General features: G+C 41.2%; 1 protein-coding gene across 2 annotated transcripts in view; it reads right to left on the bottom strand.

Annotated features, from left to right (window-relative positions):
- Positions 1–21,193, bottom strand: part of samd10b (sterile alpha motif domain containing 10b) — a 48,613-nt gene extending 27,420 nt beyond the window's left edge. Inside the window, exons 1-2 of one of the 2 annotated variants that reach the window (XM_028583861.1) lie at positions 20,840–21,193; positions 866–1,050 (exon numbers count right to left, since the gene is read on the bottom strand). In XM_028583861.1, the coding sequence (XP_028439662.1) occupies positions 866–1,050; positions 20,840–20,852 (198 nt within the window). In that variant the 5' untranslated portion in view covers positions 20,853–21,193. The remainder of the gene's footprint in view (positions 1–865; positions 1,051–20,839) is intronic. The other variant, XM_028583862.1, reaches the window with a different exon arrangement.
- Positions 21,194–21,840: the final 647 nt, after the last annotated feature.

The following is a 21,840-nucleotide window of genomic DNA, read 5'->3' on the forward strand; positions in this document are numbered from 1 at the left end:
GAGCCTTTTTTAATTTCCTTTGCGATTTCCAAGGAGCATTATCAACAGCCGTAGTTAACTGTAAACTACAGCGTGCAGAGATGAGCTGTCATGGTGTATCATCAATATGTCTGTGTAAGAGTGTTGCTGTTTTTGCCATCAGAATTTTTAAATAGTACTTCAACAGAATTCCACATTAGGTGCAGCCATCTTGTTTTTTTTTCAAAAATGTCTCAATGGCACTCCTATTTATTAAGCTTAAGGTTTATGCTCGATAAGTGTCCCCTGTGCGAGGGTGTGTGAGACAAAATGGGGGTAATCACGTATTTTGCATAAAGCATGAAGGCACCGCAGGTCATTGTCTGAAACCCGCCCCACATGAGATAAACAGTTGTGATTTGCCCCACTAGGGCCTGGCCGGCTGGAAATCTGTCTGAACGAGAGGCGGTGCAATCGTATCTGCCAGAGCAAATGAAACATAAGCTCATAGATTTGTCTGGTTCCCAGGCTAGAAATCTTCCTTTTTAGATTATAAATTGTGACAAAATGCATGTTTTCTTTTTCTAAACTGCTGTGATTGCCCAGTGGCTTGAATTTATTCCTTTTGAAAAACCTAAAATCAGTGATTATGCGCAAGCATTTCATAGCAGATTGCTTCACTAGTGAAACCAAGTATGGCTCAGGCCTCAGAGGTTTTCTTTCTCTTTCCAGAGAGGAAGGTTGGTCCAACCTGCCCAATTCTGAGCTGTCCCTTCTTGTCTTTACGGCTTATTCTAGCAATCTGTAATCTGTCTTTGTAAGCAAAAACACATTTGAAAGTTATACACATGTAGTGAAAACACTCCTCCACACTGCTTCTGGTTTGTTTGTGTGGACGTGTTTATACCTGGATGCCCTCGGTGCCGGGCTGCTGCAGTAGTTTGACGGTGCGTGTGTGTGCTGTCCTCTGGCCGCGGCCGTCGTGCCAGGTCAGGTTGCTGCCTCCGGCGCGACGCGGCAGCTGGTAGCTCAGCTCCTCAGCAGACACCGTGTGCTCCAGGGAGGCACGGCAAAAACTGAAGCTGGACGCCGCTGAGAGGAGAGAAAGAAAGAAGAAGAGGAGAGGAAAAACAGGCAGAGGGAGAAGAACAAACACTGATAAGCACTCACTTTATATTGTCTTTGTTTAAGGGGCTTGCATACCATTGTCAATGAATTGAGCAAAGAGAACACCTAAAAAAAACAAAATAAATAATTGATAATCCTCTAAGAGTTTAACAGGTTGCATTCACTCCAGATTACATTCTTTGTGGACTGACTCTCATAAAGCTACAAACAGATGGCTGTTTTGGTGATGGTGGTGGGCAGCAGTGCTACTCCCCTGTAATCTTTAATTATGCTGAGTGCATATTCACAGAGGTTGCGCATGATTTTTTGGATTGTGTCTCCCTTGCTAGATTAGTCCTTGATTATTTAAATCCTACATCATGAATATTTTTTATTCTTCCCTCTCTTTGTCTGTCTATCCTCCCCTCCTTTTCTCCCGGGACTCCCCGGAGTGTTAGCTGTGAGACAAGTTGTCAATGCAGGGTCAGAGTACAGCTCTGGAAGAGCCACAGGGCATCTTCTGCAGTTCACATCAAGTTGAACAGGCTACTGTACTGTGGTTGGCCGTCTGTGGCAGTGGGTTTATTTTAAAGGGGACAAATACAGCCATTGCTCCCCTTACCTAGACACAAATGTATTAATCATGTGAAAGATAAAAGAGGATTTGACTGCACATCAGCCAGACACAACAGAGAGGAGACAGTGGAAGGGAGCAGAAATGGGCAATAGAATGCACAACCGACAGTGAAATAGAGATAGAGACGCTTAAGAATCCAGATTATTGTCAGCTTTCAGATTTTGTGTACAAGAAAGCCATTCCTTAGGCCTTAAGAGAAACCTGGTGAGACATAGCTAGATTTGGGCCACAGAAACCTGATATTTTGTACATATACATACACTTAAGTCAAGTCAAGTCCAACCAGAACTGAACGAATAAGTTACAGTTGCAGCATCATGTAGCATTAATATACATTAAATATGCCACTGTTGGTTCAAAAATATGCTAGAAGAGAAAGCATTACTTTTACAAACAATCTGCAAGTAAATCCAGCTTTGCAGTGTTCTCCAGTGTCCTTTGTCAACTGGATTTCCCCCTAAAATCCCTTGATTTGTATGTGCGTGTGTAAACTCATTGTCAGAGCATTATTTCATCTCCCAAATGACTTCTTAATTTATTTTCCTCCCTCCTCCTTGGGGACCAGATTTAAAATATATTTTAAAATATATATATATATATATATATATATATATATATATATATATATATATATATATATATGTATATATATATATATATATAAAGACTTTGGATTTTTTAATACATGGTATGTTACGTTATATAAGGTCTTTCAAATGTGTTTGTCCATTTATCTCTATGTTATATTGCTTTATTGGGGTGATTTTTGTTTTTGATTTTGGTCATGCTTTTTTTCCATATCTGGTGAAGAGGCGTGAAGACATAACTAAACCAAAAATTGGAAGTCAGAACAAACAAAACAAGTAAACCCTGCCTTTCCTTTAACCAACAAGGGAAAACAAGCCTTCCTGGACTATTTATACTTCAGGATTACACAACAGACCACTGTATGACAGCTGAGGCTGTGGGAAACTCCTGGCTGCTGAGAGGAGGGGGGGAAAGTCTGTTCAAGTAAGAAATGGTGAATAAAGAGTTTACACAGCCATGATGGAGGAATAAAAAAAGAGGGTAGAGATGAAAAATAAGAAAGACCTGTCAGGAATCACTGATGTGTATCCTTTTCTGCCTCTTTCCCTTCTCTCTCTGCGCTCCCACATTTCTATACGCTGCTACTTAGGTATCTTCTTATGCAGCAATATCATTCTTGTTCCCCTTCTTTTCTTGCTCTCTTGTCAGATCTTTAGGGTCGTTGGGACAAACCGAGCCCAGCCCTGATGTAATTACTGCCAGTCAGGCTGAGGGGGAGGAGACAGGAGGAAGGAACTAGGGAAGCTAAGCGCCTTGCAACCCTAAAGACCTGCCAATCTCACTGAAAGAGACAAGAAAAAGCGCAAAAGCAAAAGCAAGCCAGACAAGAAGAAAGAGAGGGAGAGCGGCACTGAAAATTAGCATTGGGTCCATGCAAAGTGACAGTAAACTGATCAAACTACAGCAATGTAAAAGAGCTCAGAGAGGAGGCAGGGAGACGCGTTAAAAGACCACAAAACAACTTTGTTTCACAAGCCGTAAAAGACAAGGCTTTACAATTATGAGACAGAGACCACCCTACACCTTATAGACATCACTTTGTAGATGAGGAAATTGCAGCATTATGACTGCAGTTCCACTGAAATCTCAATCTCTGACACATCGCCAAACGTTGCCAACTCAAGCAGTCATAAAACGAAGACAGAGAGCTCATTCTGCAAGCTTCAATGGACTCGGTCAACTTAACCTCCTTGCACAGGATACGGCTGAGAATTTAGAATCACCCAAAAGTGATAAAATATCTATAACTTCCAATTCACGTCTCTTTTAAAATGACATTGCAACGTATTCTTCTGTGTATTCTTCTACCAGTTGCTTACAGTCGCAAAGCTTTAAAAAAAAATGCAATATGTTCTAAATGAGGCTGAATGAGAGGATTGTGATAAAACTCAGTGTTTTTAAATGGATATTTGCACTCGGGAGTGATAACCATCATTACCATTTAGCAGGAGGGGTTATCTGTCACCTTTCTTCATCTGACTCAAGATGCTTTTGATCAACCTGTACAAATCTCCTCTGTGCTATTTGTCACTAACTGATGTTGTATTATCTCTCGCTGCCCTTGACTTCGACTTTTATCACCTCTAGTCGCGGGAGGGGAGAGAAGATGAAGGATGATGAAAGGTGGATGGAGGGAGGCAGGGTGAAAAGCGAAAAAAGCATGATACGTGTCTTCTGAGTTAGTAATAATAAAAAATAAATAAATAAGAAGATATGATGCAGTGCAATTTTAAAAGCTCAGGAATAACTGTAACTTTGGCCTCACATACAGATAAAAAGGAGGGAGAGAGAGAGAGTGCTGCTGGTGGTAGAGGTGCCAAAACCAAGGACCAGACAGGTGTTTATGTGTGTGTCAGTGTGTGTGCAGAGGATAGGTAGGTCAACACGACTAAGCCCAGTGAAGTGTAACCTCATATCACCTCCTCTTGACTGAGCAGCATATCTGCCATGCAGAGTGGCTGCTAAAGCTCAGAGGTATTCTCTTTTGAAAAGGTAATTAAAGGAACACGCCGACTTATTGGGAATTTAGCTTATTCACCGTAACCCCCAGAGTAAGACAAGTCCATACATACCCTTCTCATCTCCGTGCGTGCTGTAACGCGGTCTGACGGCTCCAGCATTAGCTTAGCCCAGCACAGATCCTGGAGGTGAATGGTTCCAACTAGCCTACTGCTCCGAATTGTGACAAAAGTGACAAAATAACGCCAACATGTTCTTATTTACATGTTGTGATTTGTAGAGTCACAGCATGTACAAAAAACAACGTAACATGAGACATAGCCATCTTCTAACCGTAAACAAACTGGGAACTATATTCTCAGACAGGCTTGCTGCGAGCATATCACTCCGCCCTATAAATCACAACGTGTAAATAGGAACATGTTGGCGTTATTTTGTCACTTATTCGGAGCAGTAAGATTGCTGGAGCCATTCACCTGCATGTTCTGTGCTGGCCTGATGCCGCTGGAGCCTTCAGACAGCATTACAGCACGCACGGAGATGAGAAGGGTATGTATGGACTTGTCTAACTCTGGGGGTTACGGTGAATAAGCTAAATTCCCAATAAATCGGCGTGTTCCTTTAAGCTACGGCAGGGACAGCACCCCGGGAAGTCGTTTCAAGCCAAATCCCACAGTAGATTAACATGGCATTGCTGGACATTACTCAATTGACTCCAAAAGCGAGCTTCTAAATTAGTCCGTGTGGACTTATTTTTGCTGTGTGGGCTTTTTGTAGAAGTTGGATTTTTGCATGAGCTTGGCATCAACTTCTAGAAGCATGTGTATCCCTTTGCATGGAGGATGAGGCAAGTGGTCTGGCTAATCCACCTTATTCCAGGCATCACAGAGAGGATGCCATCATTGTGTATTTCAGCAACATGATATTGGTATCAATTCCCTCCCTACCTAGCACCCCTTATTCAACTCAAAGATAAAATGTCTATTTGCAGTCCAGGATTTTATATAAAAAAGAGGAGAGAAAAAAAATCCCAGTCTTCCTCATTCCTATGTAATCTGTAAAGGGGTAAAACTTCATCATGCAGTGATTTCATGCCTGTGAAACCTATTTAACCTCAAGTCCTAAATATAGCATTGAACAGACCGAGGCTGCCAACTCCCACTATGTCTAGTAAGTCTACCAATGAAACAGATTTGTTGGTCCTATAGTATGTTGGGGGTAAAGCAAGAGGCCATTTACAACTCTTCCACTCCACCAGACCCGGTCTTAACCCCAGGAATGAGCCATGAAATTACTCCATTTTGAAAGAGCGAGGAAGAAGAATTCTTGTTGCAGCTTTAAACATAAATATAAATCCCAGGACCCCAGCAGCTTTTCCCGTGATGCATTGCAGTCTATTACCCACTCTGAGACACTGTTGCACAGGCTGGGGCTGAGTTTTACCTCTCACAAACCATCAGTGTCACGGGAACACGCGCATAGGGAAATGGGAGTAAACAATGAACATCCATGACGCAGGCTGATCGAAGATAACAACACACCAACTTTCATCAGAACACAAATGAAGGAGACGCCGGTTAAATCTGTGTGTGTGTGATTGTGTGTTTCAGCAAATGCCGGCATGCTCATGCATACGTGAATGTGACTCACGATGCCAGCATGAAGATTCGCATATCCACACATCTGTATAATCCCTGTCTGCTTTCGTTTAGGCCAGCGGATTGGAATAAAGCTGCAGAGAGTCTGTACATGCAGCCATGTGGACAGAGGCTGGATTCTGGATTTAAACTGTGGGGCAATAATAGTTCACAATTCACAGTGTAGCCCAGAACACAGGTGGAGCTGGCATTTCTGCTAGTTGCTGTAGAAGTCCAGCTGCACCCTGAGAGTACAGAGAACAACAAAAGCTTGTGAAAAATGCTGAGAAATGACAGAAATGCCAGGCCGACCTTGGCTTCCTCTTTTTACTGCTAGGAACAAAAAAACTGGAGGGTCCAGCACTGAGGACAGCATGACTTTTATTCTCTAACTTTCCACTCTGGCGCCCACCACACTTCCTACCGAGACAGACAGAACTATTGATTACACATCACTTTCTCAGAGAACATACAATTACAGATCACTTTAGATAAAACACACACACGCAGACAGGCACGCACACAAACACATTCCACCAAACGCCTCCCCCCGAGGACACTGGCTGTCTTATCCCCTCCCGCTCAAAGGAACTCACTTCATGTTTTGCACAAGAAGTGGAGAAACAAGAATGACACAGAAGAGGAGATGAGTACAAGGGTCTGACATGGTCGTGCCCTCTTAAGAGGATGAAGGAATGAAGCCCAGGGTAAAAATATGAACAGAAAGCTGGGCAAACGGGGAAGATGACATGTCACAGAGGAGCGAATAGATGGAAAATGAAGCTTCAGAACAGAACATTAATATTAATTGCATCAGGAAATGAAGGATGACAAGGAAGGGAATGATGAGCAGATTAGATCATGTGATTGTCCATTGTTTTCTCCCCTTCTCAGCCCTCATATGATTACACGGGAGGACAGATTAGATCTCACTGACAATCGATAATTCAGAGTGAATGTCAGAGGAGGATGAGGTTGAGTAATAGGATGTGAGGGGTGATCAGGCTTGATCAAACTGTGGGACTGACAAGACCACGAGTGCCTTTACATGTGCACTAGTGTCCCGGTTATCTGGTGTTCTTGTTCGTGGAGTATCTCAGTTATCCTGGTTTTGAGAATATGTTGACCAAAACACAAACTGAAACCAGAATATTTAAAGCACCTTGTCCACCTGGAAATTGAAATTAAAAATCTTCAAAATTGGATATTAATTTCCATTACAGATGGAGAAGCTCTATGTGGTAAAAGCACCAGAGTTCAGGCAGCTGGAAGCCAAACTGTGTTCATGCTGAGCTGTTAAGGTAACTCACTAGGAAGGAGTGGCCGAATAATCAAAGATACCTGAACTCAGTTGATCAGAGACATTGATGATCATAAATAAAGGGATATGAATAACCCAATGTCTCATGTCCCATTTAAATTTCCCCTGAATAAGATCAAAGCTAGTACAAGACTTATACTGTACAAATGTGCATGTGCAAATGTAGTCAATGATGTTTCTATTAACAAGACCTTTCAGCAAAAAAACATAAAGCCCCCTTCAAATCTTATAGCAGCTATTAAGTGATATTTCTCTCCACATGTACTGAAACCAAAACCCCTTTTGCGAATTTGGGATTCACCAACTACTGCACGCATATGTTGTAATCCAGCTACTTTGACCCTGACACCGTCCGCATACAGAAGAGCGATGCAAGTTCCAGTTAGCTGTATTTGCATAATGAATCCATAGTATAATCATCACAGTGCATCTAGTAAAAAAAAAAAAAAAAAAGATGCCTGAAGTGCCAGAGCTCTTCAAGGGCACACACTATCTGTGTGTATTTACATGATGTTGTTTATGAGATATTGATTTATTATTCGACAAGCTGGCCTAACTGGCAAGGTAATCAGATGAGCAACTACTACACTGATATCATTCACGGCTCATGAAAACCTTTGACAAATCCATCCAAATTAGCCTCGTTAGGACTTTAAAATGGATCGTTGCATCAGATGGGACAGAGCACAAACTGGGGAAAATTACATTAAAAGGTCAAGCAGGCAGAGCAGAACTTAATGCATGTTTAAACAGTTTTAAATTCACATGGCGGTTGTATCCACAAGCAAGCATTATAAAGGTTAAGCTAAATTGTATTCCATCTGATTGGTTGAATAATTTAGTATTGCGAAAGGTCAAATGTAAAAAGTAACTGGTCTTTGACTTGCAGATTCATAAGATCTCAGATGTTTTAATGCAGTGAAAGTAAGAGAAAGGCCTGCATCATGTTCTTCTCTATATCTTGAATTACAGTCATTTCAGCTGTAATATAAGAATCACACATTATTCCTCAGCTTTCAAATCTCAATACATGCTGTGATCTAAACTGCTGTGTCTTCACAGTTTCTCTGTCAAAAAGATTGTCCTCCTTTTTAAACATTTAGTCTTTGTTTACAGCTGTTCCCGTGAGTGGCAAAATGTTCTGCCTGAGTGGATTAACGGATGTTTGGTACAAAATATATTTTTTTTAAATTACTCCATTTCCATCTTAACTTGGTACCCTCGATAAAAGGCACGCACTGAATTGACAGCAGGAAATAAGTGATTCAACAAGTTACCAGAAAAACATTGTCGGCATGCATTTCAATATTGAAATATAATCTTTTGATTTCAAGTGCAATTTAAGCTGATCATTCGGAACCAAGAGCTATAAGGCAGATGGTCTACTAATGAACTCTAAAGTGATTCAAGCAATCATAATTGCCATTATCTCTTTTTTACTACACTGGAATTAGAGAAGCAAAACGTAGCATGCTAGTTCCTTGAGTTCACAAATACCTTCAGAGATTGCCTGCATGGCAGTCCGACAGGGATCCACCACACTCTGTCTGCTGAGCATAGAGAAATCAGCTCCTTATACTCCATGTGCAGAGGTTAAGCTTGCTGGAGAAAACCGAGTGGAGTCTGGAGCCTGAATAGACTACAGGTCATTGTGATTGTCACATGTGGTCTGTAGATCGATGTGGTGCACTCACGCTGTGGCATGGTGGGATGTGGAGGGGTTCAGCACTCAATACTTTATTGAATGTCCTTAAGCTGACTATCACACAAGTAGCCTACTTTGTATGTCACTGCTCACAGACTTCTGTGACATACTGTATATTAAAGAAGAAATGTCTGAGCAATGTAGCGGGGCAAAAATAACAACCTGTCAACGGCACAAAATGTACATGTACACACTTGCACAAACAAACACAAAGGTTATTGTGCACCGAGGGGTTTGCAAACAATGAAGTGAATAAATGACCGTTAGTGAGAGTTAGCTGATAATCTGCTCTACACCATCACTGCGTCCACACAAAGCAAAGAGGATGAGGGGATGAAAGATAATAAAAAAGGAATGAAAAAGAGGGGGAAATAGGCTTATAGAATGGGCGGGGGGCTGGTGGAGAAAAAAAGATTAAAGTTAATGCTCCACAGAAGCTGAGAGGTAAACAGAGAGAGAGAGAGAGAGAGAGAGAGAGAGAGAGAGAGAGAGAGAGAGAGAGAGAAGAGCTCAGGGGAGAGAGAAGGGAAATGTGCCAATGAATTTGAAGCTAAGATAGACGAGGAGAGAATGAAAATAGCAGACAGGGAGTTAGTTTGTAGATCCATAAGCAGCATGAATGATTAGAAAAAGCCACTCGGCAGCAGCAGCGGTGGTGGGGGTTGTGGAGGTAGTGTGGTAGTGGTGGTGGTACTTCTTCTTTCAGCCAACTGAAAGCTTTGAAGTTTCTAAAAGTTTGTTGTGCTCCCGTGTGATGTGATCCAGGAGGCTGCCTCTAATCTTTCCCGGAGGGGAGGGAAAGGGGAGAAGGAAAGGGGAGACAGAAAGAAAGACGAAAGGTGGGTAGAAGATGCAAAGGTTGTGGCAGGGGGCCACACAGAGAAGCTGAGGCAATACTACACTAATACAATACTGAGTGGAGAATTGCAGCACCGCCACTGGCAAAAACTATCAAACAGAGACATAAAATAACTCTGCTCTGTTTCCTCCACGCCTTATTTCAACAAGCAACAGAAGATGTAAACCTGAAACTTTGCCAGCCCTATACCTCCTTTTAAAGTGTGCAGTTTGGAGATTGAAAAAGATGCTACAAAACCAACATTTTCAAAGCAGCTGTAGCAGCAGCAGGTGTCTTCAGTGGGATAGTGAATGGTATGTGTGCACAATACAGTCAGTCGTGTTTGGTACAGGCCCTTCAGAAGCTTCCTTGTCTAACAGCGAGACAAATTAGCTTACACCTGGGGGCACTAGCCCATTCTCCCTGTCTCTGCATCCACTCCTGCAGCCCCACCTGTCTCCGTGGGTCTCTGCAGCATGCTGTGCTGATTGTGGGTCTGTGTCTCTCAGCTTAATTGCCATGTTATCAGCTCCACTCCTGCACTGCCACTTCGCCCAGGCCTTTCAGTCAGATGGACATGCCAATTTACCCCTCCTCCACACACACACACACACACACACACACACACACACACACACACACTTGTTTTTCACTCACACGGTTTCCCTCAGCTGCGCTGTCAGGTAACACAGCAGACAGCAGCTGGTACAAAGCATACAGTTTGGGATGAAACAGGAAAGAGAATTGAAGCTCTTTGTGTAGCCCTTATGCACACATGCAGACAAATACACACATCAATACACATCAAGTCCCAGCAGGAGCTTCTTCCCCAGGCCGAAAGATCCCAAGGGAACCTTTCTACTCCCCCTTTTCCCCTAATCCTTTACTCTAAACAAACTAACACTGTCTTCCATTCATCTCTCCTCTTTTTCTTACCCATCACTCTATTAATTTCCTTATAGTTTTCAAACAGTTCAACATTTTGGGAAATAGCCTCAGTTTATCTAAAGCCAGCAGCTAATTAGCTTAGCGCATGATAACGTGTAATTATTACTTTTTAGGTGGTTTTAGGATAGGCCCAGGCTACTTCTTCCCCCTGCTTTACAGTCTTTATGCAAAGCTAAGCTAAGCTAACTAACCTCTGGCTGCAGCCTCATTATCATCATCAGACATGAGAGTGTTATCAATCTTCCACTCAAACTCAGAGCAAGAAAGCAAATGGAAGTATTTTCCCAAAATGTCGAAATGTTCCTTTAATAATAGCGAACATGACACTACTGTAGTTCTAGCAAAACTAAATGTTTCTTTGACTTCCTTGTGAGTCCCCACTCAACGTAGAATGAATCTTTCTAATTGAATACACAGTATTTGCCGTTTTTTTTGTGCAAAACCCTAGAAATTTAAATGTGGGGTTGTGAGAAATTTATCTATTTTTCACTATCTCACATTTTATACACTTAATGCTTTAAAACTGTCAAACATGAATCAATAATGAAAATAGTGGTTAGTTGTGGTCCTTTCTGCAGATTGACTTAAAACTCATCAGAAGCATACAGATAATATTCATATCATATTTTATATAGAACCAGCATTCAATGTTGTTATGCCTATTTTACCTAACAATCTGACTTATTGGTGTGATTGAACTGGCTATCATCCACAGCTACAATAGTACATTTTTTAAAAATCACTACAGTAATAATCAATGTAATTAGGTGATTTAGAAACCGTTGTGGTAAATACATCACAGCGCACCGTTAATGCCAGGTTTTTAAACACTATTAGCTCTCTATTGATAATTTCCTGAATGTTGACTTTTAATGACGCCAGATGTTTCATAGGCAGCACAGTGAAGTAAAGACTGCTTTGGGCTCCTCTTAGAAACCCACCAATTAATCAACCTCTGTGTGTGTGCCTGTCAATGCGTGTGTGCACTTGCTTGTTACTGCTGACCTGCCACTTTTCATGGTGTGTGTCACAGTCATTTCAATGACTCTGTTCCAACATAGCAGTGCCAAACCAGCTCTCGTTCCTACTCTCTCTTCCACTCGGCTGAACCATCTCCTTGTTATCACCCAACTACTCAGATGTCACAGACAATTGCACACGCACACGCACACACACACACACACACACACACACACACACACACACACAAACTTAAACACACTCCAATTATCCCTCAGACACATCATGTTATTAACAATGGGGCATTAATAGCACATGCGTGAGCAACCCTGCTTATTTACACACACACACACACACGCACACACACCTATCTGTGCCATTAAATCATATTACACTGCCTGATTGTGGGGCCATTTTCACTTTAGATGAGAGGACAAGAGAGAAGAGCTTCATTATCCAACCTAAATTATTTCACTTTCAGCCATAGGTGCACCTCGTCTGACCCGATATCCTTCAGTACAGCAACTACACTTTCCTCTGCTGTCAGCCATTACAGAGGCCTCTAAACCAATTTGAAAAGATCTGTCTCATCTCTGGTGATCTTTTCTGAAAAGCTTTTATTCCATCTTTTGACGACGCAGACATTCTTGCAAATTTAATACTCAACTTGTGTGTCAGTTTTTATTCCCAGTGGAAAATCTTTCTCTGTGCCACAGTTGGTGGCCTAAAGTGTAAATATATGCGCGCGTATATGTGAGTGCATAACTGTATGTATGTAGCTTAAGTTATGTGTGTAGAAGTATGTGTGTCGGCTTGTGTTTTTTTCCTCTGCCAAGACCCAAAGCCTGCAGAGCACCAGTGAACTGATATGTAGGGCAAGACCGAAACCCCGGGATGACAGCTTAGAGCCCGCCCCCACTAACTCTGACTGACAGCCCTGTAACCTCGGCTGCCTCCTGCAACAATGGTTTGGTCCTGCTCCCACTTTAGCGTCTGTCATTCCAAGCTCAATATAACAACTATTTCTGGGACAAAGTTCTAAAAAGAGACATCGCAACAGGACTGGAGGACAAGACCAAACCAGATGAAGTGGAATGAGAAGAAATAACTGCTTTATGGGTGATATATTGGAACGCAAACTGATGGCTTTTTATTCCTTAAAGCAACTGTCAAGATCTGCAAAAGTCTTACATTGCCCCGAGTGCTTGTACAGAGTCAAAATGGCTGTACATGTATCGCTACAGGATTTTTCTGTCTTTCAGTCCTACAACCTTTGTGACCAATGCAGCACTTAGGCAATCACATCCCACTGCTTCAATCTCCCACTTTTATGGGACAAATCCCTCCTAATCTTTGGATAAGATACAACAGCCACATGTCTCAGTGGATTTTAACAAAATCAGGTCAAAAGGGTGCTGACACTCTAAAGAGCATTATTGTACACAAATAGTGCACAGCCAGTTTTCCCAACACAAAAAGCAACAGACCAAAGTAAAGGATTAAAACAACCTCAACTCCAAAGAAAACTGGGGTCCAAATAAAAACAATGCCATCAAGAAAGAATAATTATAGCTTCAGCTAGAGATCTGGGCTATTAAAGAACAGTTTTAGTTATATAGTATTATTTCTTTTTGTAAAATATGATTTGTAGATGTTGTATAAGAGACTGGCATTGCAGTCCCAATCTCTTCTGAGAATGAATCATTTAATAGTCAGCCAGGAGGGGGTACATGAGGTAGTGGGTTACATTTAGGCTAAAAGGGATCTCTTCTGTTCAGCCTCCCTGACATCTTCTGGGCTGACATTAAGCAAATCAGAGTCAATTCTAATTTGTGGCTGAAAGGCAGAAAATCAGATTATATGTATACTTGCAATCAGAACCCTGAAAGTCACATTACAGTAAACTACTTAACTATCCATGTAGCTTGAGCATGTTATAAATCTCTGCAATATATATTTGACATTTCTTTAGAGTGCCATATGGCTTTTATTTATTTCATGTGAGTTTAGTGAGTTGGGGAGGGAAAAATTGAAAAGTTTGTCAAGTGAAAATCTCACATTGCCAATGAGCATGCAACGGATTGCGGGATTGACGTTTATTGGAGTGGGTCTTTTTTTTTTTTTTAAATGTAACTCCAGAGAGATACCATGGGGGATGACAAGAGAAAGAAAGATGAGAGAGAGGAGTGTTGCAGAAAAATAAGAGGATGAGTTGAGAGGAAACATGGAAAACAGACAACAAATGCCGCAAAAGTGTGAGAAAAAAAGCTGTAATGTAGAAGGAATGTTAGTTCCAGAAGTTAAAGAGAGCCAGAGAGTTGAGCTGAATTTACATGTAAACAACTCTTTCTCTCCACCTCAGCTGTGGAACTGACACGCTGCCTATTGACATGGTAAATTGAGGGTCCATTCGAGCAGCACTGTGACAGCCAGAGGAGGCCATAGACCCTGTCAGAGCTGTATATATTCAGCAATACAACACACATCATGGAACACAGCAAGAGAGAAGAGAGAGAGACAAAGGAATATGCACAAAGAAGTATGCAACAGAAGGTGAACTGTATGGAGGTAGGACAATAAAAAAAAAAGAAATATAGGCTGGAGCAGCAAGAGGAGGAGCAGAGAGAAAGGGAACAGCTAAAAGGCTGATATGAGGAGAAGACAGAAAGCAAAATTGACTTCTATTTTTGGAAGAGGTATGACCGATAGGTAGATTGAGTCTAAAACATGTTCACTTTCAAAGTCACACACACACTCACACACATACATTTTGTATATGCATATAAAGTATCTCACATTCCGATCAAACCTGCAACAGATCATGCTACAAGATTGCAAGCAGCAATGTAATTGCTTTTGCGGCGGATTAATGTGACCCGTGCTTCTGAGTGTCGGCCTTGTTATGGTGTAGGTGGGGCCATTAGCCATTTGGTTTAATGGGCAATCTGCACCACAGGCTCCAGTGACTCCCGACACTTGGTAGGAGGAGCAGGCCAATCTTTTAACAAAGAGTGAAAAGCTCCAAGCTTACCCTATCACACAAGGCCACACTTAATTAGACTGTTTGTTTAGCTGACTCTAATGGGACGGATAGCGAGTGGGGGGGAAAGGTTGACTGCTCTCCTTGAAACAGCAGACTGAAAGACATCTGGCCAAGGATGAGACAGTCGACACGTGGATATATTCAAACGTGGACTCATAAGCATTTGACGTTATCTCATTTTCACAGGACAGATGGTAATGGTGGAGAGCAACAATGGACAATATTCATAAATGGTAAATTGAGTCATTACAATTTATAATAGTTATAGCTTAAAATAAAAGTACACAAACGTTTTGAAAATTGACAGTGATTGACTTTATGTCTATTTAGTCAGTAAGTAACAACAGTGTGGCACATGAGGGATACGACCCCTATGAAATTATACCTAATTAGTGCAATCCTTCAGAAAAATTACATTTCTCTTTATCATCTATCCCTGTACCCTTTCAGCCCCTCTCTCTTGATCCCTCTCCCTGTGCAGAAGGCTAATTAAAGGAGAGAAATTGGATATGGGTCTGTGCACACTCTAATTCAAGGAGAGAAAGGAAAGAAGGAGGGGGGAGGTGAGGGAGAAGTCAGACCCGGGACAAGGGCACTGGATCAGAACGGTGAAGCCTTGTCATTTCTGTGAGTATTAAAGGGATGGCAAGGTTAGCGGTGAGGCCATACTAGATAAAGCAGTTGACGTGTGATGCCTCAGAACAGAATCCAAAAATCCACCACACTCTGCCCCTGTTAATTCACTGCTGATTTATGCCGAAGCAGACACTCCTCTTTTACACCTTCATCAATCTCTGAGAGGCCTGTAGGACCAGAGCGTAAATGTTTATGTACTGAATCATCCTCCATCCATCCCACCCCTACACACTGGGTCAGAGGTCAAAACGGTTGGCGAACGGGTCTGTAAGAACCACTTCACAAATTCAGTAGATCAGTAACTCATTGGAAAATGTTCTCCATCAACACCAACTCTCTAATAAATGTCTGAGTTTGAATGGAATTGATTAGGCGTCTTAAGTGTCAGAGATACGGTATTACCCATGGGTTCCTTTTAGGATAATTCCTGTTTATTGCAACTTTGGTCTTATTTCCATTGTTTTGGCCACAGTAATAACCTTGTACTCGCCAATTGAATTGATGAGTTACTACATCAATATCACTTTAAAGAAGTCAGAAAGGGTGAAACACTTGAAGGGGAACTCCACCAAAACTGTCCATGGTGAGTGTGATCATGTCATAGGAGTGCAATGCTAAATCAGTGGAGAACTATTATAAGCTGTAACATGATCATACAGGTTTCAAACAAACTCCCAGTTTTGCCAAATTTATTTGGAAGAGAAAACAAAGACAAACTGTAAAATTATCATCATCACATTTTATAGACTGATTTATTTGGTAAACTTTGCATAGTTGTGGGGGCAAACAATTTTCCCATGCAATGAGTGATTGCACACTTTTGTTTTACATCCAAATAAAGCGGTTCAGACAATCAGGCTAAACTGTTGGCTTGTTTCCATTCTGTCTGGTCATCTGGAAACTTGTGGTTCATATAGCACTGTTAACTGTGTTCCCAGATCTTAGCAATTACACTTATTGTGTTCATGCTATCATAACCAGAGAAAATGATGGACAAAACTGCAACTATAACTCCCCAGGTTGTAATAAAAATCACATATTATCTTTTAAGATGTCACTATGAGGGAAACATTTATGAGCACTTTTCCAGTCAATCTTCATTGTCAAGACATTTAGAGAATTTCAGACACTGAACCAGTTTATACAAACACATCCCTCTCTGTCTCCTCTCTCCCTCTGTCCACTTTGTCTTTATTGCTTTCACTGAGATTCTAAAATCCACAGGCTCAAGCCAGGTGCAGTTGCAGGGCTGTGGTGGATCAGAGAGTCGATGATGGATGACAGGAGTGTGTGTGTGTGTGTGTGTGTGTGTGTGTGTGTGTGTGTGTGTGCTCAAGACGATTCTCCATGCATTATATTGAGTGACACACTCCCTGCTGTGGGGAGGAAGGGGATGACGATGGACAGGGGAAAGAGGTCAACAGCTTGCATGCTCTCTCACATGCACACATAAAAATCGCTTTGTAACAACACTGTGCCACTGTAACTGAGAGGGTTAACACACTATTACCATATAACTTTACTACAGAGGCCAGAAACACATTTGGCTCCAACACCAATTGCGCCAAATGGACTCTGTTTCCAGCTGGCAACGTAACGCATGCCAGGAAAACAACAAAGGGTGTATTTGTCTGTGTAAAGCTAACAATCCACAATCCCGCCTCCCCCATTGTCCCACCCACTGAGGTGCTGGCTTTCCTTCTGCTTCATCTGCATGTTCACACACACAAACATAAACACACCCTAAACCAAAACACATGCAAGAATCCACATGCACACATACAGATTGGAATCCTTGGGCATAGCAGGAGCGCCCCACTGGAAAAGGCTGTTTATTCCACAGATGAATGAACAAACAACTTTGTGACCCAATCTGCAGAAAGAGTGTATTTGTGTTCTGTGGGGGTTTTAAGGAAAGGGTTAACAACAGTCTAGACGGTTGATAGTTCCTCGGAGAGCACAACCATAAAAAAGATCAATGGTCCACACTGTAGATGTAATTATTTCTACATAAGAAAAGAGGATAGACAGCTGTGCATGTTTTCAATCATTTTGTGATGAAAGTATGGTTTCTAAGAAGACTACAAGCAAATGACAGTAATATGTTTCTCAGAAAAGCATCAATGTCATTTTGCTGTCCTTTAAGAAAAAAAAAATCCTCTTTGTTTGGGAGACATATACTGTCTTTCATTTCTTCACCATCCATCCGTTAGCCACCTTCCTACTCACATGTTCATCATGTAGACATCGAAAAAACAACATCGATCTTTGTGCAGCAGACTGTCTACCAACATGTTTAGAGAGACATGGGGCTTGAGATAAATAAATAGCTTGTTTTTGGATTCGGATCCAGCTGTGTGCTCGTCTCTATGTGAGCCTGTCAGGTTGATGGTGAGCATATATGTCGAGCAGTGTACGGATGGATGGAAGCCACCCTGGCATTCTCTGCAGCGACCCAGATCTTTGGATATCTAGCATGCTGAGCTTAGCCAGGCCTGCCTCTTGGAGTAGACATACACACAAGCACACACAGACAAACACAATGTGTTGCCCATTTTTTGTTATGTGATTAAGGGATGGACCATGCCACCCTCTGGAAAAAAATACCTGCTCCTGTATGACATGCACTGGACAATACACTGGCCCAGTAGCATCATTTGTACGTCTGCTTATCTGAAATATGACAATACAGCCAGATGTCCTGGGCGATTTAAGCAAACGTGGAGTCTATAATTGTATAGCGTGACTCGTGCAGCGGGCAGCAAGATTGAAAATGTAATTCTTTCAGCAATTTCCATGAGACAAATATTGTCAATTATACCCTTTAAAATGTAGCTCACCCCTTGTTATTGATAGAGTCACAGGCTTGAAGGTCACCTAATAATGAGCAAACAACCTCCTGACAAATATAAATCAATGCAAACATTAACAATCAACTCAGGTATTATGCTGTACATACACCACCTACATATCTAGTTCTGTATCAAATGGCATAAACATTTTGAAAAGTTCAAAATATCAGACAAAATCCTCTAAAATAAGAATCTGTGCTCTAACAAGCATGAGGACAATCTGTTGTTTCCCCTGGTTGTATATCAAACCCAGTGTAGGTCCTCAAAACAGTGCAACACTCTTCAAAGTTTAAGTGGCACAGCACAGTGTCAGGGTGGCGTCAACGCCCATGGCGCTGACTAAATTAATGATGCTTAAGTAAACTATGGATTAATTATAGATAGACCAATGTGTCACTAGGCATATATCATATATAACATATCTGACTGAGTGTCCTACCTGCAGCCATGCTAATGAAGAGCTAACCTGCTTCAGTAGACAGAGGACAGATGGAAAACACACTTGGCATTGGCACTACACTGATGCTCACACACACGTTATGCCCTTGAGCAGAGAGAGCCTCTGATTAGGCTTCACTTAAGTTAGTCAGCCCGGACCAAACACCGGCCAGCCAAACACAGGAATGATAAAGGGATCGAACAACAACAACAACAACAACAACAACAAGGATACAAACAATCCAAAAATACTGAAAAGCTCTTCATGCATAGTATATTAAAGACTATTCAGCTTTGTCCCTGACGCTGAAAGAGTGGGCAAGATATCTCAGAGGTCTAAAAAGAGACATTCGTTTTAAGCTGAGGCTGCATGATTTTGACCTCGTAAGGACGTTTGATCAATTTGAACATATTCTCTCAGAAATGTGATGTTTGTAACATGGTTAATAATGCTTCCACTTGCCATTTACTAGAAGTGTATATTTGTGTACTTTGGTTTAGTGTTCTGTCAGGTGGAATGACACATCTTACATTCTTCCCAGTTAAACTTGCCTGTATAAGCGGTAATGCATGTTGTTTTTAACACTGTGCAGATTATTTTAAGAGATTGTTGATTTTTGTTCATTATATTGATGTATATTGTATTTACTTAGAGGAGTTTAAATGTGGACAAAGACAAAGTGCAACTGTTGCTTTGCATAATCATTTCTGGTCTAAGAACAGTGGCATGTAGGCTATGTTGCTGGCTAAATTAGCTAATTACTAAGCTGTGTGTGTGTGTGTGTGTGTGTGTGTGTGTGTGTGTGTGTGTGTGTGTGTGTGTGTGTGTGTGTGTGTGTGTGGTAACAAGTGTTTCCGTATATCTAGTGTCATCATTGCCGAGGATGAACAAGAACAGTGCAGTGACTGCACTATTTGTCTTTTACCAGAACAAAGCATCTCAACTGGGATGTCTTTTCATAACACAACGCGAGATCACACCTGTTAATCAGTCGACAGAAGATTAATCAACAACTATTTTCTATAATGTAAATAGTTTCAGATTTTTTCAAAACTACCAAACATTTGCTGTTTCCAGCTCATGAAATGAAGCAACAAATGTGAATTTGCTGATTTTCTCTGTTTAAAGTCATAATACATTGATAATCCTTGTGTTTTGGTCTGTTAGTCGGACAAAACAAGCAATTTGAAAATGTCGTCTTGAGCTTTAGAAAATGTTGATGGGAATTTTTCATTATTTTCTGACGTGCAATTGAACAAAGAAATGGCTTGATTAATTGAGAAAATACTCATCAGAGTAATCAATAATCAAAATAATTGTTTTCCGATTCCAAACACACAAAAGGAGAAAAAAAAAACATTTTCCCAGTCTCCACTACACAAATTGTACTGTATACACTAAGAAAAGTTATATTTTTTTTGCATTTCAGTTGAGTTTGGGTTTTAAGTTGGTTTGGATGATGGTTAGGAGTTTGGTTAAAAAACAACAAAACCACTTGATCAAGTCCTGGGGCTCCATGCCTTTGATTTCACACATCAGAAGAACATATTTATTTTTGTATAAGTTTTGTAACAGTTTGTCTCCTTCTTAGTCAAACAAATGAATGAAGAACAAAGCATGCTGCCTTATTGTTATATCCCTGAGCTGTAATTTATCCAGGTGAGACAGATGCTGGCCTAGTTGAAATACACCATGATAAACACTGAACCTCCAATATAGGCTAGTTCTCTTTCCAAATTAATTTGTAGGCTACTTAACTGCAATGAATATTAAAATATTCTAAAACATCTGCATTAATGAAAGATACTTTGTGACTGCATGGGTGATTCATAAGTTTCAGAGTGGATTTTGTTAAATTCAAACTTAACCTGACAGAAGATCAGTGGAGTCACACTTTGTCTTGACAGCATCTGATATCCTGTCAGATGGTTTATTTTGGTCAGGAAAATAATGGAGCTCCAGAAGGTTATTACAAAATCAAGGGAATTGCAAGTCCCTATACATAAATGTACTGTGGATTACATAAGGCTTTTTTAAACAAACAATATTACATTTCAGAATAAGCACATGTCCCTATGGAAATGTTCTAATGTGGTCTAATGTGCGATAAAAAAAAAAAAATCAAAGTACTGTAGGGTCTCTAGGAACTGTGTTTTTGAACGATGGGGCTTGTAACATGCTTTTAGTGAAAGGAATAGTAAGCGCTCCTACCGTCCACAGCCATAGTCGGTCTCAGCGTGTATCTCTCCGTGGTGTCAACAGGACTCTCCCATTCTTCTGCCGGATGGATAAAATGTTCTGAACGTAAAGGATAAAGAGCGCTTCTTGCCCTCTCTAACCTACTATGAGAGCATGGAGACGGCTTGCACTGTAGTCGTACACAGAAAAAAGAGAAACCTGGATCATCACAGTCTCCCTCTCTGTCGGTTCACGGCCATTTGTTGTGCGGGACGCCGGGACAAGTCCGATGTGAAGCGGCTCCTTCTGAATCTCCGCCCCCCTCTCCGTACCTGACCGCCGGGAGACAAAAGGTCATTACACCAGCTGTTACTGGATACAGACTGGATACGGCTCTCTCTCTCTCTCTCTCTCTCTCTCTCTCTCTCTCTCTCTCTCTCTCTCTCTCTCCCTCACGCAGAGGCACGATAGGCTACAATAGGAATATTAGGCTTTTATTATTATTATTATTATTATTATTACTTTTTTCCCCTGTGAATACATTCCAGAAAAGTATATTTTGATGTAACTCCAACTATGATTATTTTAATAAAGTGACACAAAGCTGACAAGAACCATAATGCCACTTAAAAGTTGCGGCACCACTACACTTTGCCCTATACAACAAGGATTGAAATTTGGTGACAAGATATTTCTGCAGCATTTATAGAGATATGTCCAGTGTGTCCAGTGTAAAACTGAGCCACAAAGAAGGCAAATAAGTATATCAATAATTGTGTCTGCTTCTCCAGTCCACACTTTTTTAAGGTGGTGCTTGAAGTGCTGGGTGTAATCCTCACATTATTGCACTCTATGACAATTGGTCGGAACAAAATTTTACTCAACTCTGTTCTACAGATTTGAGGAATGCCAGCTGTGGTAAGGGCAAGAAGCACAAGCCTCCTAGTTTTTCCAAAAAACTTTAATTTAACAGAGATCTTATGAAATACTTTTGTGAGTGCATTTGTGTCTCACTGAGAGTAAAAACAGAAAGT

The sequence above is a fragment of the Perca flavescens genome, chromosome 7 (genome assembly GCF_004354835.1).
Source record: "Perca flavescens isolate YP-PL-M2 chromosome 7, PFLA_1.0, whole genome shotgun sequence".
NCBI classification, from domain to species: Eukaryota; Metazoa; Chordata; class Actinopteri; order Perciformes; family Percidae; genus Perca; species Perca flavescens.